At 41.6% G+C, this 20,181-nt stretch overlaps 1 protein-coding gene across 1 annotated transcript in view; it reads right to left on the bottom strand.

The window, feature by feature from the left end:
- The window catches only part of LOC132833825 (multiple epidermal growth factor-like domains protein 6), a 427,573-nt gene that overhangs the window by 136,947 nt on the left and 270,445 nt on the right, over nucleotides 1-20,181 (bottom strand). The window contains exon 6 of the mRNA XM_060852450.1: nucleotides 12,086-12,208. Coding sequence (XP_060708433.1) covers nucleotides 12,086-12,208 — 123 coding nt within the window. The remainder of the gene's footprint in view (nucleotides 1-12,085; nucleotides 12,209-20,181) is intronic.

Here is a 20,181-nt window from a genome sequence, read left to right as displayed (position 1 = left end):
GAGACCACGATTGTTTAATTGATAGCTTGTATTCTCAGAACTGGCAAAATTTGTAGATATCATTGAGTTCTTTGTAAATATATATCTTTCTAATTTACTTTCTCAAACACCATCTTTGAGAGGCTGAAAGAAACAGGGAGGGGGCAAGAGTAAGATTTCCAATCCCAGTAATGAATCCATTTTCTCTCCTCTGCTCTATTTCAAATGCTGTTGCTTAAAATGCATTCCCTTTGTGTATTCTTATGTCTGGCTTTGTTACTTTTCATGAACAGGACAATCTGCAGGCAATTTTCATTACAATATGTGAAACATCAAGAAGGGTTAATCAAACATGAAAAACATATTTGAATGATTGGCTTCAGACATTTTGGTAACATGATAATTTCAGATAAGACTCAATCTTGTTATTGATAATTTCTTGAATTTGGTACAACTTGGTCAAGTGACCATTGCAGCCGTCACAAATCGATGTTTCTTCATTTTTTGAAATTATTTTAGTACATGAAAGTCACAAGTATTAAAATCAGATGATAGAAGTTGCAAATTGATAGACTATTTTTGGCACTATCATAACAATGCAAGACCAGTAACTTTACTTATTAATACCACATGCCATAATCTCAATCCATGAATCTTCAGCAAAGAAGGACTACATTCCCCTCGTGTCTAGAATTAGACCTGATTTGAGATTGATGAGTACAAAGGTGCAGTGTTCAATAATGTTATCCTCAACAATTCCAAATTCAGGCAACTGTCTGTGTGGAGTTTGCATATTCTCCCTGAATCTGCATGGATTTCCTTCGGGTGCTCCGGTTTCCTCCCACAATCCAAAGATGTGCAGGTCAGGTGAATTGGCCGTGCTAAATTGCCCACAGTGTTAGGTACATGAGTAAGAGGGAAATGGGTCTGGGTGGGTTACTCTTCGGAGAGTCGGTGTGGATTTGTTGGGCCGAAGGGCCTGTTTCCACACTGGAAGGAATCTAATCTCATCTAAATTATGTGAGGTAATAGATTACAAAAAAAGTTAAGAGAAGGGCTTTAGGATAATTGTAGGATTAGGATGATGGGAGTAGCAAGAAGAAGAGGCATAATGTATGCTAAAAAAAGAATGAAGCAGTTCAGAAAGGGCTCATGGAGAAAGAAAGTCTCACATTTATGGAGCCCATTTTGCAACCACTAGAGGTTTCAAACACTTTCCACAAAATTAAGCAGTTGTGACCGATACTGACTGTTATAATGTCGAGAATGAGGCAGGCAGTGTGTACACTGTAAGATTCCATAAACAACAGTATAAATAACCTGCTTTAGTGTTCCCAGTTCAGATATAAACATTAGCCAGGAGACACAGGCAGAATTTCTCTGTTCTTTTTCCAGTAATGGACAAGGAATATTTTAAGTTTACTTGTGAGGGCAAATGAGGCCTCAGTTAATGTTGTACTGCAAGATGGCAACTTTGAGAGTGTAGCACTCCCTTAATTCTGCACTGGGTGTGCCAGCATAGATTATACGCTTAAGCCTTTGGAAGGGCTCTTGTCAATACTGACAATAAAATTAAGAGCAAAAGCATTGTTCCATCATTTGGTTTCTGCTGGATTCAGATATTGAGTGAAAAGATTGATTGATTGGGATGAATTCCCATGGGGCCACTACACAGTCATCCATGGCGTCTTCGCGAGGGATGCAAACATGGTCGATGTCTGATAGAGTGCCCCTTCCATCCTTTATGGATATTCACAGCCAGTGCAGTCAACTCTTCCCCTGCTTCCCTCTACAGGGAGCAATGACCTCTGAGATGCATGACTGAAGTGGTGGGGGGACAAGCTCAGAATACTCAGACTTCATGAGCTCCAACCACCACAGGACATTCCGATCCGGTACAATTAGTATTCACAGGAACTTTGCCAGAAACCACTTGTAAAATATGTAAGTCAATCATTGCAATGTGCCTGGATTCCAGCACAATGGTAATTTAACACAGCTCATTCAGTAACACATTACCTTCAACTGCAGGAGCAAATAAATCAGTCTTGAAGCTGGGAAGTATTTTCTGAAATTGTTTTTGGTGAGATATTGAAAATATAAAGATTGCTTAGAGACAGATCTGGAAGATAATACATGGCTACTCAACTGATGTATGTGAGCACAATGTTTACATCAGCTGGACAGCACATAATTCACAAAGAGGGAAGAAAACTTGAAGCAAAGTTACTTTAAGCTAGGACAAAAATAACCTGAGGGAAATTATCCAAATATTGACTGGATAGTTTTACCATAAAGATCAAAGAAGGGCAAGTCTTTCTTGACTACGTTCAAGAGAACTTTCGATAACAATTTCCAATTCAACAATAAACAAAGTACTGCGAGACCTGGCTCCTGGGAATGAAGTGGGTCAGGTAGATCAAGTATTAATGGGTGAACATAAAGGTGATTGTGAGCACTGCATCAAAAGGTTTAGGATGACTGTGAGAAAGGATAATCAATAATCCAGAGTAAATATATTTGGGGAAAATCTATTTCAGTCTAAGGATAAATTCGGATTGAACAAATCAAGGTTAAAGGTCAGCAGGAAAAATGGTGGCTGAACAATGAGCTACCTTCAAAGAGCTAGTTCAGGCAAAACCAAGGTGTATTCTTCCAAAAGGGAAAAGTAAGATCCACAGCTCCCTGAATAATAAAATGGATAGAAATTATGATGAAGAAGAAACAATTGCTTATGACAGTTGTCAGGTCGACATTTAATTGAATATAGTTTGTTCGGGGGAAGGTAAAAAAGCAAATAAGATAAGTAATGGAGGAGTATAAAACGAAACTGGCAACTAACATAAAATGAAATTCCAAAGTCTTCTCTCGGCATATAAACTGTAGAAGAGTGAAAAAAGGAGGACTGGAGCGAATTAGGGACTGAAAAAGAGATTTTGTGCATGGAGGCAGACAGCATAGCGGAAATAATTAACAAATATTTTGCATCTGCCATTACTAAGGAGGAACAAGCTGTGCGAGCCATGGTGACAGCTCATCACGAAGAACGTTAAGAAATAGGAGCAGGAATAGGCCATGTGGGCGGCACGGTGGCACAGTGGTTAGCACTGCTGCCTCACAGCACCAGAGATCCAAGTTCCATTCCCGCCTCAGGCGACTGACTGTGTGGAGTTTGCACATTCTCCCTGTGTCTGCTTTGGTTTCCTCCAGGTGTTCCGGTTTCCTCCCACAGTCCAAAGATGTGCAGGTTTGGTGAATTGGTCATGCTAAATTGCCCATAGTGTTAGGTGAAGGGGTAAATGTAGGGGTATGGGTGGGTTGCACTTCGGCGGGTCGGTGTGGATTTGTTGGGCCGAAGGGCCTGTTTCCAGACTGTAAGTAATCTAATCTAATCAATGGCCTGCCTGCCATTCAACATCAGTCTTTATGGTAGAAGACACAAACAGCATTCCAAAAATATTAAACAATCAGGGGCAAAAGGGGGAGAGGAAATAAATACAATAATTATCACCACAGAAAAGGTACAAGGGAAATTAATGGGGCCAAATCCAAGAAGTTCGTTGGACCTTATGGGATACACCATAGAACATTAAAGGGAGTAGCTACGGAGGGTAGTTGGTAGTAATCTTCCAAGAATCTTTAGATTCTGGTAAAATCCTGGAGGTTTGGAAAACTGTCAAAATGAAAGAAGACAATAAAACATAACCAAAACCTAGTTAGCTTAACACCTGTTATTGAGAAAGCATTAGAGTCTTTTATAATGGATATATTAGCAGAGCATTTAGAAATACAGGCGCAGTGTGTGGCTTCATGAACAGGAAATCATGCCTGACAAATTTATTAAAATTCTTTGAAGAGTTTCACAAGCAGAATAGATAAAGGGGAACCAATGATTTTCTCGAAGGCATTTGATAATGTACCACACATTGGGCTACTCAATTAAAAAACAAGTCCATGGTTTTGAGGTAGCATATTAACATAGCTACAGAATTTGCTCACTAATAAAAGACACAGAGTTGCGATAAAGAGGGCACTTTCAGGATGGTACACTGAAACTAGCAAAGTGTTCTAAGAATCAGTGCTGGGACCACAATTATTTACAATATATATGAATGACTTGGATGAAAAAGGTACATGTACTACAAACAAGGCAAATGGTGAGGATGACACAAAGACTGGAATCATACAGGAGTTTGAGCGACATGGACTATGTTGAGATTTGTGGCAAAAATCACACATGAAACCTGGCAAGGCCTACCTCGACACAGGAGCACCTTGCATCATCTTTTGACAAGGGGCATGACAGATTTTTGGCAATTGTCAATAAATTGTCAACCACTTCATTAATTTAGGGCTTCACATCTTACAAGAGGCACCAAACAGGTAAATGTCAAGAAAGCGCAACATGGAGATCAGAGCAGCTACCTGGGAACCTTAGCTCACCGCTTACTCTGAAGGGCTTCCACGTTGGACACCGGTTACTATGCTGCATGGACTCCAGCCCCACACACTCCAAGTCCCCTGATATTGGCATCCAACATGTGTCAGCTTCCAAGAATCCTCTGATCCACTTCCAGGACTCTTCCGTTCCTCAATGCTATACCTCAGGCTGTACCGGTAACAATGACTGTAATGTTGTAAGGATATTGTACACTCAGAGACATGCACCCATCTCTCAGACTGGATCAAGCTGTATTTCCAGACTCCTCGATCACTGTCATAGCACTCGCTCACGCACTCTAAATCTATCTGGATACTTCCAGCACCCCTGCCTTGCATTGCCTTGATTTGTGGGCTTGCTCCCTCAGCCAGACCAACCAGGCACTTCTGTTGTGCCATGCAGTAGACACAAAGGCAGGAGGCTCGTCTTTGTTGTCAGCAGGCCCCTGTCAAAACAAGGGACATAGGATCCCAGCATTGTAAATCAAGGTAGCCTCCAATACCAGTTCAGGGACTTAGACATGGTAAGTCTCAAGAGTTTGGAGATGGGCTTGGTTGGAATTATGGTGTTGAAGGCAAAACTAAAGTCAACAAGTAGAAGTCTGACGTAGGTGTCCTTTTATCCAGATGTTCCAGGATGAGTGTATGGCCAGTGAGATGGCATCACAGAGAGCATCAGTTGAGAATGTTACAATAGCCTGTGTTCATGGGAGGAAAAGAATAAGTTTCTACTCCTGTCTATTTTCTTGTGATTCTTTAGAAAAGGCAACGAGTGGATCTCAGGTGAGAATTGGACTGAGCCTGGCAGTAAAGGCCTATATGGTCAAACAACCAGCCAAAACCCATAGTTTGAATATATGTGTGAGGAATGGACTGTGCTCACACATGTAAAAGATGCAATAACACCTGTCAGTGAAAGCCCAATCAATATGCCTGATGCACAGAACTTCATTCCATATAATAAAACTGACCACCACCGTTCCAGCCCAGAATCCAGAACACATTCAGAAGAGGGAAGACGAGAGAAGTTTCTTCAACTTTAGATTTATTTTCTGCCAATTTCCTAAAACCACTGCCCTCTGACAGGCAGCTGTCAGCACCTCTTCAGTTCCCACTCGGAGTGTAGGTCCAATGGACCATGAATATCTTTAAAATCTCAAGGTCCCTCAGGGCTTCAGCATGGGGCCAGGAATGTGCTGATCAGCAGGAAGCTGTGGTCTGGTGTTCACCTGTCACATTGAAGGCGTCTTTTCATCAGTTAAACATGTCAAGAATGTTCATCTCCTGAAGCTCTTCAATTACAGGGATCAGCTAATTTCATGCTCCATCTCTTCCCAGTCCAAATATTTAGTGAGACCAGAAGCCGGGGATGGTGGGAGCAAGTGGTTTTGTCCATCACTTACTCTTGCATGGAGGGTCAGCAAGCATACTCAACAGTCCGGAGCAGACAGTCAGTTCTCAGTTATCAGGCTAATCAGAAGCTTCTACAAGGCTCACGCCCTCTGGCATCTCCAGTAACTTTCGATTATCTGCTCAATCATTCAGTCCTCCGCAGACATGGTCTCTCCAGTCCGGTTTCAACTTTGAATGTAAAGCTTTGCAAGTAGATTACCATCAATCACTTTCTGAGGGGTTGTAGAATTCTCCTAACAAGGCCCTAATGCCCTCTCAACCTATAGCAGCAGTATACACATTGACAGTGTCCACCTGACTGTTACACACAAATCTCTGGAACAGAAACTTGAACCCACAAGCTTCTGACTACTAGGGCTGCTATCTCAGCAAATGATGCCTGGCTAGGGGACAACTACCAAAAGATACTTTATGGGAATATGGGCATTACCTATGATGCTGACTCAACTGAAGCAGATCACCAGCCTTAGATGTGAAACCTACTGAGCCACTGGTTAATTGCAGAAACAGCTTGTACTTATATAGCACCTTGAATGCTCCAAAGAGGTAATTATTGAACAAATATTTGACACTAAGTCAGATAAGATGATACTAGGACAGGTGGCCAAAATCTGTCATAAGTTTTATGGGACAGCTGAAAGGAGAAAAAGTTTCGGGAGTAAATTCCAGAGGTTTAGTGCTCAGCAGCTGCTAGTACAACTGGCAGCAGTGAAGTGAACAAAATGAGGAGCTCGTGAAAGACTGGAGTTGGAGGAACAAACGATCTTGGGGGGGGTTGTTGGTTTGAAGATAGTTATAGAGGAAAGGGGAAGGGTGAAACCATGGAGAAGTACGGCATAATCTTCCAGTCCTTGTAGCAGTGGCCTGGAGATGGGAAAACAACTTAAGTAGGCAGGTTACTGGACATCTACATGGACTCGACGTGTGTGTGTGTGTGTGCGTGTGTGTGTGTGTGTATGCGTCTGCGTGTATGTGTGTCTGTGTGTCTGCATGTGTACGTGTATGTGTGTCTGTGTGTATGTGTGTCTGCATGTATGTCTGTCTGCATGTGTACATGTATGTGGGTCTGCATGTATGTGTGTCTGTGTATATGTGTCTGCGTGTGTGTCTACGTGCTTGTGTATCTGTATATATGTGTGTCTGCGTGTGTGTGTGTCTACATGCGTGTGTATCCGCATGTATGTGTATCCGCGTGTATGTATGTCTGCGTGTATGTATGTCTGCGTGTATGTATGTCTGCGTGTATGAGATGCCTATCCCACTCCTTCCCATGAGTATCTTAAGCCCAAGAGTTGAAAAGTGTGGCGCTGGAAAAGCACAGCAGGTCAGGCAGTATCCAAGGAGCAGGAGAGTTGAAATTTCGGGCTTAAGCCCTTTACCAGGAATGTGGAGGAGGAAGGGGGCTGAGAGATAAAGGGGGGTGGTATTGGGGTTGGGGGGAAGGTAGCTAGGAAGGCAATAGGTGGATGCAGGAATCCCCATATCCATCCTCCTATCGCAATCATAGCTACCTTCACTCCAGCTCCACCCCCACCCCAGCCCCTATTTATCTCTCAGCCCTCTTCCCCCTCCACATTCCTGATGAAGGGATTATGCCCAAAACATCTCCTGCTCCTTGGATGTTGTCTTATCTGCTGTGCTTTTCCAGCGCCACATTTTCCGACACTGACGCTCCAGCATCTGCCATGCTCACTTTTTCCAAGTGTGACATAGGCAAAGGCAGGAAGATTATTGCCATGTTGCAGCTCCCCATCAGGCATTTAAAAGCTCACTGTGAATCACAGTTGTCCATCCTTGAAAGGATACAATTAGTTTCAGGCAGCTTTATTATTTTAGTGCCTAAACCATTCAGCTCCTGTTCTCTGTTTAAATAAGCATCTCCAAAAGAAACCTTTAATGTTCATTACACCACGATTATTTTTCTTTCTTGTGAAATATTATGAGATGCAGACAGACTCCCTGACATTCCCCCACCCCGGTGAGATTACAATCCAAGTGGTCCGTTAAGAGTAACTGAAGCTAACCACAGAGCATGCTTTGGACCAGCTCGGAACACTACATAGCTACTTCAATACCCAATTCCCTCAACGTAGCTGCCTTTTTCAGGGGCTGTCTCAAGGACTGACCAGAACAGCATCAATACACACACGCATACACACTTCAGCCTGTTAGTGTGACAGGAGCATTAAGTAATGTGGAAGAGCCATGTTTTAATACATTTTCAAAAAAAGATCATTCCACAGAACGGGGAGAGAAAGCATTTTTGGTATCAGGGCTTTCTGCATCAATGGTTCATGAATACAGAGGTGAATTCTCCCATTTTGGTGTGTTGGTATTTTGTTTTCATGGATAACATGCTGCCAAAGGCAATCCTGCTGGTTCAAAGAGACTAAATCCACGCAACCCAGAACATTATATAAATCTCCAATGAAGGTTTCTACTGGAGGGAGTCCAAATAATTACTGTTCTACCACTCCTCAAGATTCTAACTCCCAGGTTAGCTCCCAGGTCCCTCTCCATTCTGCCATTTCCCAGGTCTCTATCAAACCTGTTTTCCAAGAAGCCCAGTCAGAGATGCCAACTTTTGGGTGAGATGCAGAAATAGATTCTCTCAGATGGGTGTAAAAGATCCAACGGTACTCTGACACACTCGATCTAATTTTAAACTAAGCTGCGCAGCAGGAAACAGCCTGAATCAAATAAGCTTAACGTTTTGTGCTTTGCCCCATTTAACTTTCCGTTAACTTCAATGGAAATCAGGAAGGGTGTCACAGAAGCAACCAAACTGATTCTGGGGAGAGGAAAGTAAAATTACTTCCACCAGGGTATAAAGCAAGGAAAGCAGTGCCATGGGTGTCCATTAAAACTTGGCAAATCCACAAAAAACAGATCAGAATCATTGATTGATACCTTCCATACATAAATATGGTACATAGAGCAAATGTCACACTGAACATTTTGAATCATGCTACAGAGGAAATGAAGAAACACTCCAGAAATATCAGATGAGAATCCTGAAGATCAACTAAGACCTGAATGGCATCAGTGTCTATTCAGCAGTGATTAGATTTTATAACCTTCAAGGTGCAAACAATCAGCCAAGAAAATAGTGCTCTCCACATCTTAAAGTGTAACATTCTTTTATCAATCTTCAACATCATTTCATGAAAATGCTTTTATCTGCACAGCCTGGGCTGAGAGAATGCCACCTTTACTCTATATAGAAGTCACCTTTTTTTTCTTATAGATTTCAGTGGGTCAGGAAGGTTCTAATAGATTCATTTATAGATGATGAGAAAATGTCTAAGAGTTCTTCACTCAATGTGGTAAATGTTAACTTGTAATCATATAAATTGTGTGATTGAAAGTTACCTGTTCCTTTTTATTTCACTTCTAATTCCTTTCAAGTTAAATAAACTTAAAAGAAGGAACTTAAATTCCTGGAGCATCTTTTATGACCTCAAGATGTCTGGAAATGTTTTGCAACAATGAGATGCAGTGCCAATTGTAATGTCAGAAACATGACACTCAATACGCCCACTTCAAAGTCCCACAATAACAATTGTTGTCAATTCTGACAACAACCAGACAATTTGTTAAAGGGATTTCAGTTAAGGATAAATATTAATAAGGACATTGGTACTTATTTCAAATGGTGTCCACCTGAGAGGACCGACCTCAGATCAATGTCTCACGTGAAACACAGCACTACCCACAATACAGTCCTGAGTGCCTGGCTAGACTTTAAGTTGTCTGGAAAAGGGTTCAAACCAAAAACCTGACTTTGAGGTTGAGTGCTTCTTGCAAAGTCACAGCTGATGCCGCAGTCAACATGTTTTCCAGTAATCTCAGTGCATGCAAAGGGACTACGTATCCTAACAGCCTATGTTTCCAATTAAGATACAAGCTGTTTTTTTTTAATTTGTGGTGTAAAATATGGTGAGCACAATATCAAACTCACAATAAGGCCACCAAACTTGACAGATATGTGACTGTGACAAATCAATCTAATGAGCTTGGTTCCAATTTCTCAATTTTCAAAGTACAGTTAGACAACCCTTTATCCAAAATTCCGAAATCTGAAATCCAAAAGCTTTCTCGTGAAGTTTTTTTGTCATTAACGTGGTTGTTTGGCGTGCAAACAATTAACCCAACTCCACACCCACTCGATGCATATCACTCAGATGCGACATGAGGGGTGGGGAGGGGGCATGGCCCAGCACTGGCAGGCCTCAGTTCTGTTTCAGGGCCTGTTTTACTCACAGTGAGTCTGCTCTTTGGTAAGATTTTTAAAAATTTCACCATCAGACTGTCACTTATTCTGAAATTCGAAAAATTCTGTAATTCAGAAAACCAGCTGGTCCTGAGCATTTCAGATAAAGTATTGTGTACCAATATTTAGCAACCAGGTTCAAATGTGGACAGCAGAGTTGAGATCACCTTGGTAGCAGAATTCAGTTCAACTTTTTGACTAGTTTTGGATCTTGGTCACATGTGGAGCTGACTCATGTTGTATCTGTACGTTGACCAGATTTTAGCTAAACATTTTAGAAATCAAGTAGTTGCAAAAATCTAAGCCGGGTGTAATTCAGTCATCACTAATGACAGCATCGTCTGAAACTGGGCAGAAGCCTGATTATGATCCAAAGTTAGCTTTGGCCCATATTCAGAGCTTGCTGGGCTCCTTCCAGTTATATTGTTGCTATATTAAAACCTGGTGTATTTATTCAGTCTCCATCGTATCTTCCAAACTTTCCTCCTCAATCACAGCCATTTCCATCACTTGCATAATTGCGCTCAAAATGAGAGGCAAAGGTCAATACAGTGTCTGCCAACCCAGCAGGAATTGGCCCTCTAAGTGACAGCAGAATGTGATGGGGCTTGGAAAGAACTTTCCTTCAACTAGGTACAATTGTACTCAGCACAACTCCTCTCATAATGAGCAGCGGTAAATGGGAGTAACATAATAAAAATCGCCCTGTCTCCATCACTTTTGCCAAGAGTATCTGAGGATTGTGTTTACTCTGTAATAATTCAAACTACATGTTAGGAATCAATGTCACTATTTAACTACCGAAATACAATAATAAAATTATTTAACATAATTGGTCATTTCAAATGTTTACAAACATAAGCATACAAGAAAGAAATATGTAGAATTATACAGAGCAGAAGCAGACCATTCAGCCCAATAGGTTAGTGATAGCTTTTTATACTCTATAGAAGCATCTGCCAATTTTAGTTCATCTCACCCAATCAGCACATCCTTCGTCTCCTTTCTGAGATATTTCTACAATCCCATTTTCACAGAGGGAAGCCATATCCATTGGAAGTGTGAGCTGAAGAAGTCAGGGCTGCACACCCTAGCTAACAACTTCTGACTCCCACTATCTGAGGTGGGCACAGATCAACCTTTATAAGCATTCATTAAAAAATAATACTAATCAATTAAAGTATGGATGATTTGACAACAGAAAGGCTGGTGAGAGGAATGCATTATGTCTTGACTTCCACTCCAATGTCTTATGGTCTTGTGTAAATTGTGAGAACCATGGTACGGGAACAAAGAGACTGTATGAGAAGGGAACTGGGCAACTGCAGTTAATTTACAGCAAGTGTTCATATAGGGTTTCTCATGTCAGAAATATCTTGTGAGGAAAAACAAATGGACATTGAGCAAAAGGAAAGAAAGGCAAAGAGAGAGAGAATCAGGGACTGGGGTCAAAAGAGCTTTAAAAGGTTTTTAAGGAAGTTTTCAAATGCAGAGAGGGAGAAGGTGAGACACAGAAACTTGCACAAGAGACCAAACAGCAATGATGGAAGATAGCAAATAGAAATCATGGAGCAGATCAGTATCTGAGTAAAAGTTTCAAGCCTGATCTGAAGGAATAGATGAAATAGGGAAAGATGGAATAAATGCATTCAATGGACAAAAAGCCAGGACAGTGAGACTAATGAATGAGTAAAATGCAGATAGTGTGTTACATGTAGTGTTTAAGATGGAAGTAGGAGAAATCTGTTAGGACACCATAGGAAACAAGTTAACAACATGGCATCAGTGTAAGAAGAGTGGAAAGGGAATAATAATACTTCAAAAGTGATCTTGATGACCTAATGCACAGGTACTTGGAGGGATTCTCAAGCTGAGGAGGAATGCTGACACTTCCTTGGACAGGAATGGGCTTCAGAGCCATAACAGATTGCCAGAGATTTGCAATTAGATACGGTCAGTCTGTATCAGTGCAATACTCACCAAGACAGGTACGCCCATCAGTGTGAAGCCGGAACCCTGGTTTACACTCACAGTAATGGGATTCCTGAGTATTTATGCATTTGTGCTGACAACCTCCGTTATGGACTTGGCACTCATCCACGTCTGCAGAGATTAGAGGGAGAAAAAAAAACACAATCATAATTCAGAAGAACAAGGGCAGGTCATTGTGTGCTAATAGAATGTCTTTAATAATGATCAGGGCCAGATTGATAAGAGAACGGTCCAATGCCAAGTCGGTTTCAGTCTTAGTTCATCCCAGGCCTGTAAGTGTTTCAGTAGCAAATATGCAACACTATCAACATGTACCAAGGGTAAACATGAATCAGTGCCAGAGCAGCAGCAGTGACAGACCTGTTATCAGCGGCAAACCTAAGTCAATGCCAGATCTGCATCAGTAGCAAGTCAGTTCCAATGCTTGGTTTGTACATAGACAGGATAAATACCACTGGCAGTCCAGGATCATTAACTGAACTGTACCAATTCAAACCTCTATTAGTAACTGATCTTTATCAACCCTAGACTGTGTCACTGCCAGGCTAGCACAAATGTTACCCCTGCTCCAAACCTGTACTCGTGGCAGACAAGTATCTGTGGTAACCCTCTACTAACGTTATACCATTCCCAGATAAGTGCATATACCAACTGCAGACCTGCACCAGTGGCAGACCAATGGCCTGAGATCATGGTTAGATACTTCATGGGCCAACAAAACATTTCCAATCTGAGAAAATACCAAAGCTCTCTCTGAAAACCACTCACCTCCATGTTGTTTCCCTGATATGAAACAGAACTTTGTTTGTTTTCAGAGTCTAAGCTGGTTTCAGAGCTTCAGATAGCACGAGTTTCAGAGGTAAGTTGAGTACTTTGGCAGATTTGTGACCCTCAGGTCTGGAGGTGTTCAAGGCTAACACAGTCTCTTAGTTTTACATAGTTCCTGTCTGAAATCAGTGAGAATTTAGTGGAGCCCACTAGGCAAGATAGCAGGCAGACTCAGAAAATCATGTGGCAACCCAGTGGGCTGCACGGTGGCTCAGTGGTTAGCACTGCTGCCTCACAGCACCAGGGTCCCTAGTTCGATTCCAGCCTCGGGCGACTGTCTGTGTGGAGTTTGCACATTCTCCCTGGGTCCGCATGGATTTCCTCCAGGTGCTCCGGTTTCCTCCCAGAGTCCAAAGGTGTGTGGTCAGGTGAACTGGCCGTTCCAAACTGCCCACAGTGTTAGGTGCATTAGTCAGAGGGAAATGGGTCTGGGTGGGTTACTCTTCACAGAGTCAGTGTGGACTTGTTGGGCCGAATGGTCTGTTTCCACACCGTAGGGAATCTAATCTAATCTTCAAAAAAAAACCCATGCACTAAATTTAGGAAACAGGAAAACTGTCCAACGCTAAATAAGCAGCGGGCTGTGGCAATGCGAGAAACTGAGCAGCAAGTAAGCATTTAGTTTCTTTAAATAACGATGATGCATATCTTGGCTTGTATTCTCCTGCATACAGAAAATTGAGAAGTGATATATTGAATTTTAAAATGTTAAAAGGATTTAATCAGGTAGATACAGAGAACTGTCTGGAGGCAAGGTCTTGATAGGAAAGGCTGAGAGACTTGGGTCTGTTCTCAATGGAAATAAGAAGGCTAAGGGGGGGATTTGATAGACACATACAAGATGATCAGAGGATTAGATAGGGTAGACAGTGAAAGTCTTTTTCATAGGGTGATGACATCAGCTTGTACGAGAGGGCATAACTACAAATTGAGGGGTGATAGATTTAAAACAGATGTCAGAGGCAGATTCTTTACTCAGAGAGTGGTAAGGGCATGGAATGCCCTACCTGCTAATGTAGTCAACTCAGCCACATTAGGGAGATTTAAACAATCCTTAGATAAGCACATGGATGATTTTGGGATAGTGTAGGGGGACGAGCTGAGAATAGCTCACAGGTCAGCGCAACAACGAGGGCTAAAGGGCCTGTTCTGCGCTGTATTGTTCTATGTTCTAATTGTTTCTGCTGGTGAGGTAATGGAAAGAGGCCATTCAGCTCTTCAAACCTGCTCCGTCACACAATCTAATCTGCACCTCAACACTATTTGTCCACTTCTGAACCCCATCCCGTGATACCCTTCCCAACAAAAATCTATTGTTTTCAGTAGTGAACATTTTAATTGCCCCGGACGTTCCACACTTATTTGGGAAAGATTCACAGGTTTTACTAGTCTTTGTGAGAAGAACTGCTTTGTGAGTCATTCCTGCTGAGCCCTTGATCTTCTCACTCTTCATTGCTTAGTCCCTGTTTAATATTCTTGCAGTGATGTACCAGCTGTCTCCAGTGGATTCATCTTACTTGCCTTGGGCAGATGGAGGCTAAGGTATCAGATTGTAAACTGCAAATTCAGCAGCAATTAGCTCAAAGTGTTTCAATGTGTTCATTCCAAAATAAATGCTCCAGAAAGGGAAGAATTAAAGTGACAGTCCTTCATCCAAGACTCTTGAGGTGTAACTTCTTGAATCAAACCAGGCACATGGTAACTAGGGTATTCATTTGATAACTGATTATGTTTACATTTGTCTGGAGGTCTTTTGTACCAACAGGAAATGTGATCAGTTTGCCTGAAGATTAGGTTTTTAGTTACTTTGTTTTGTTATTTGTTCCCAAGACCCAGTCAAAGCCTACGCTAACATCCAAGCAAATACATTGATATTCCAAAAGGATAAAGTTTTCACTCATGATATCCACCACACCCACCTTATGAAGAGTAGGCAAGCTCACCTGTGATGGTTTACAGAGTTACAGAGTGGAAGCCTAGAGGTCTATTGGAAGCAAAGAGAGCGCCACCCTTCAGTTACTCTTGTGAATTTGAAAAGTCTAGCTTCAGGCAGCAATTTGGCAGCAGCAACATGATCCTCTTGTCTCCCCTGTGTCTCCTGCCACCAAGAGGCATTAGAGCAGCAATGACATTTGAACCCCATCATATTCACTTTACTCATCAATGAACAGACAGTCTGATTTGGATTTACTCCCGATTGTTTGATGGGATGCTATAGGTTGCACTGTGCCTAATGTGACACACACCCACACTGGCGTCGGACAGTGGAGCGGAAGATTTACTTTGTATCTAGTTCATGCTGCATCTGTCCTGGGAGTGGGTAATGGGACAACATAGGAGGATCTTTATATTTGTTATACATTCACTGGGAGTAGAAATAGAAAAGTTATACACTCCAGTATTGGCATCAGCTCAACGTAACAACAAAAGCAATAATAGCATAATTCAATTTACTGAATTCATGAGAATAAATCTCACAATTTATGGTCTTCATACCCTGGCATCTGGTTTCATCAATTGCCAGAGTGTTCCTTTTTTTAATTTGAAAGATGGTAGCCTGGTTTATAAAATGGTTTCATTAACAATGAATTTATTTCTCAGGTGCTGTCGTGCTGACAATATAAAAGTAACAGTCATACCCCAGCTTTTGCTTTGAAAGAACTTAAACACCGCAAGTGAAATTAACATCTGCCAATCTTCAGCTTAGCTTTGCACTGGATTCACAACTCGTTTTCCTGATGCTTCTGAATGAGTTGTTTGCAATTCAGTGCTGGCTAACACTCAGTTTTTCCTTTTAATCCTTAAGTGTTAGTTGCTGCCAACATTCAAGGGTAATTCTGCATTATTCCCCTCATAAACATGTTCCTCTGGGAGGTGAAGTAGGCGTGTGTGGAATTTTGCAACAGTCAGCATTTTGAATCAGTTTCTGTTCATCCATCATATTAACACAAAATGAGCAATTCTCTGAGCTATTTAATTGCAAACCAATTAAAAAAAAACTTTCAAGGACAATTTCAGCATTCATTGAGAGGACTTTGTGAGGTGAGCACCCTCACAGAGGAATGGACAGACAGGTGGCAGACCCTAACAGGACTCAGGACATAAACAAGACCCATGGTACACAAACACCAAGTGGTCACTACTTACTGAAGTTCTACCTGTCCCCGGTATTGCAAAGGATGGGACTGGCCTGTTGTCACAGAATGCTGCAAGCAGCTGGACCATTCGTATCACCTGGTCTTTGGAGAGAAATTAGTGAAGAGAAACCCTTTTGACCACAAGTCCATCAGCAAGTGGTCAGCACGTACCATACTCGAGATCGTGTGGGAAAAGGAGAGACTGGATCTTGTCGGGTTGTACTCTGAGCAAACTGTCAAAGTCATTTGGCAGAATACCTCATTGCCAGAACCTTCCAACAAGCATCAAAACATTGCTTGGCTGATAGTGAGAAGGGCACTACTTGTGAGATCCTTAATATACACCTGGACTCTCTGCACCACTGCACGTTGTCCTTGGAGCAGCTGCGGAGACAGTGGGTAGATACTGTCACATATCTCCTGCTGGAATGTGCCTTTGCTAAAGAGGTCTGGAGAAAGTTGCAGTGATTTTACTTGAGGTTTGTACCGAGCAACTCCACGACACAGGATGCTACGGTCTGTTCCCCAGGACACAAACAGAGATAAACATTGACTACACCTGGAGGACCACCAACACTGTGAAAGACAGTCTTTGGTTTGCCCAAAACTTGTTGGTCTTCCAGAAAAAGGAGCTGACCTCGACCAGGTGTTGCAGACTGGTACATTCAAAGGTCCAGGACTATGTGCTGATGGGTGCACTAAAGTCTGAAGCAGCTGCCCCAAGGTATAATGGGGAAAAACTGGTCTGAGTTCTTTCTGTCAAAGTTAAATGGGAGTCCGCCCCTCATGTAATGTAAATAAGGTTTTGTACAAGTTTGTTTGTTGGACAGAGTCAAACTCCAACATTTATTTGTTTATTCTTATACTACTGTACAGAACCAAACTGCTTCATTGACTACATATGTACTAAAGATATTTTTATGAATAAAGTACATTTTTGAAATAAAACAAATTGGATTTATCCAATTCATAAATAAGACTAAGAGTAAATTAAAAGCATGGGTCCATATTCAGTTGAGTTAAGGTATGTCTGGGGGAGCTCAGGCCTATAGTTTGCACATCCTGCACTATGTGGGAAATCCAGGCCACCATTGGTCTCCAGCTTGAGCAACTTGAGATCTCAGCCTTGCAGCTTGAGTGCTAACTGAGTAGAACTATGGTGCATTCACAAGGCTGAGAGCTTCGTGGCTAATATGCTTCAAGATGTGGTCACCCTGCAGCTTAAGCAAGTGTTTGTAGAAAAGCAATGGCAATATCAATAAAGGAATCAAATACAACACCAAGGAGTGGATTTATCTTGGAAAAACCATCAAATGAGATTATATGATTAGAAATAAAAAAAACACTAATGTGTGTGCACCATTGGCCAAACAGTCAGGAGATTGAGGATCAAATATGGAATCAAATTTCAGAGAAGTATAAAATAAATAATAAGAAATTTAATAAGAAATAGAGACATACCATGTGGGATATTTAATGTGCAAGGTCGGGAGTGTGCAAAATTCGTAAATTGCATCCAGGAGAAAGTTTTTAGTCAGTAAATAGAAAGTCCAACAAGAGAGATGGCAGTTCTGGGCTTAATATTTGGAAATGAGCCTGGCAGTTGGAAGGTGTATCAGTTTGGGAGCATTTTGGAAATATTGACCATAATTCAGTTAGATTTAGGATAGTAATAGAAAAAGGAGAAGGATGACCTTGGGAGGAATTTACTAAACAAAGATTTGATTTGCCCCAAGTGGACTTGGTGCAGCTGCTTGCAGATCAAACTGTACCAGTGCAGGGGGAGGCATTCAATAGGAAATAGTGAGAACAGAGGGCAAAAATGTTCCCACAAAGACAAAGCAAGGAATGAAGGCCAGAGAACCTGGATGTCAAGGACATAAAGGTTAGGACTAAGAAAGAAAAAAAGAGAAGCTTATGTCAGACACAGAGGGCTCAATACAGCAGAGTCCCTGGAAGAATATAACTAGTGAGGGGAGAGTCTTAAAAAGGGAAATTAGAAAAGACAGGAGAGTACACAATAAAGCATTGGCAGGTAAAGAAAAACTCAAAGGTTTTTTTTTAAAAATTGAAAATCAAAGGAATAATTAGGGAAAGAGTAGGCAACATAGAGGTACTCTCTGTGTGGACCTAGAAACCATGGAGAAACTGAGGACTACAGAAGCTGTAGAGTCAGAGTCAAAAAGGGAACATAGGGAACGTTGGAAAAGCACAGCAGGTCAGGCAGCATCCAAGGAGCAGGAGAGTCAACGTTTCGGGCATAAGCCTTTGATGGAGGGCTTATGCCCGAAATATCGACTCTCCTGTTCCTGCTGTGCTTTTCCAGCACCATCCTTTTTGAAAAGAAAACACTGACACAATACTCAACAAACACTTCGCATCTGTCTTCACAATGGATAAAGACAACACAGGGAAAGACATTAGGGTGATAGGCTATAAAATATTAAAAGAAATGAACATAAAGAGAAAGGAGTTACCAACAGATTCAGTAGCCTTATAAGTAGATAAATCTGCAAGCTGAGAAGAGATGTAACTCAGGATGTTAAGGGAGGCAGGGAGGAGATAGGAGGACCCTAAGCAGTAATTTTCAAATCTTCTCTGGTCACAGGTCACAAGATAGCTCTAAACTGCAGGAGGATATCAATGAACTAGTCAGCTGAGAACAACAACGGCAAATGGAAGAAATGTACCTGAGGATGGCTAACAAGGCAATAGATTACATTATTACATTATTACAAGTACTGAAGATCAGAGGAAGCTTGGTATGCATTTCCCCAGATGCCAGTAGATAGCAAGGCAGGTAGATAAGGTGATGAAAGAGGCATATAGTATACTTGTCTTTATTAGCCAGGACACAGAAGACAAGAGTGAAGAGGTTATGCCAGAACTTTATGAAACACTGGATAGGCCACAACTGTAACACTGTATATAGTTCAGGTCATCACATTACAGGAAAGATACGCTTAGATGAGAAAGTGTGCAGAGGAAATTTACCAGCAAGTTGCCTGGGCAGGATAGTTTGAGCTATAAGGACAGATTGGATCAGCTGGGTTTGACTTCCTTTGAGAATTGAAGGTTGAGATAGGGCCTGATTGAGGTGTATAAGATTATGCAGGGCATAGATAAGATAGATTGGAAGGCATATTTCTCCTTATTTAAGGGAGGGGTGGGGGTTCAATAACCAGGAGCATAGATTTAAGTTAAGAGGGTAAGAGGAGAGTTGAAGAGAATTCTGTGGTCAGAGTCTGAAACTCACTGCCTGAAGAGTGGTTGAGTCAGAAACTTTCATAACATTTAAGCAGTATTTAGATATTCACTTGTGTTGCCATGGCCTCCAGGACTATGATCTAAATGCCCAGGAAATCAGACCTTTGTTGACCTGTGCAGACACAATGGGCCGAATGGCCTCCTTCTGTGTGGTAAACATCTCCACGTCTATTTAAAAGTGGAACAATACTTTCTGGTTTCTCTTTCCAACTCCAAAGAGAACCTTGTGTCTGTCAAATTGACATTGTGCATGACAAACGTGGGCCTCATGTTCAAAGTTTAGCGCATTTTTCATTTTTGATTTGAGAGGCCGAGGCTCAGTACAGAAAACAGAAGGGTTTAATGGCTTTTTTAGAATATTGCATGTAATGGTGACAGGCTTAATAATCCAGTGCTACATTATATCTAATCAGTGCAAAAGTATTGTAGCATGTAATATAAACATACACAGCTATTACTTTTCTCACTCACTATTTCTTGATAGTATTCTGTTTCTCTTGTTGCTTCCAGGGTCTTAGAGTTGATCTTGAGGTGGCTGCTGAAATATTCTGTGAATTAGCCCTTTGTTTGCCTTAAATTAAAGATCCCAGAGTTGCCATACTGCTGGAACCAAAGATCAGGGGGGTACAGGGATAATAGATAAATAAGACTGAGGATACAAGTAACTGAACTTCAGATTTGCTTCAGTTTGCAGAAGGTGGTGATCAAGAGGCCATTAAAGTACTGGGGTCTGGGAGTAACAAAGTCTTGGATATGGTTTACAGCAGCAAACAGGACCATGTTCATTTTTCATGGGATATGAATATCACCAAGAAGGGCATTTGTTTCCCTCTCTAATAGAGTCATGTCCTC

This window comes from Hemiscyllium ocellatum, chromosome 37 (assembly GCF_020745735.1).
Source record: "Hemiscyllium ocellatum isolate sHemOce1 chromosome 37, sHemOce1.pat.X.cur, whole genome shotgun sequence".
Classification (NCBI taxonomy): domain Eukaryota; kingdom Metazoa; phylum Chordata; class Chondrichthyes; order Orectolobiformes; family Hemiscylliidae; genus Hemiscyllium; species Hemiscyllium ocellatum.
Note: the sequence above shows the minus strand (reverse complement) of the source record. Positions and strands in the feature narration are given on the sequence as shown.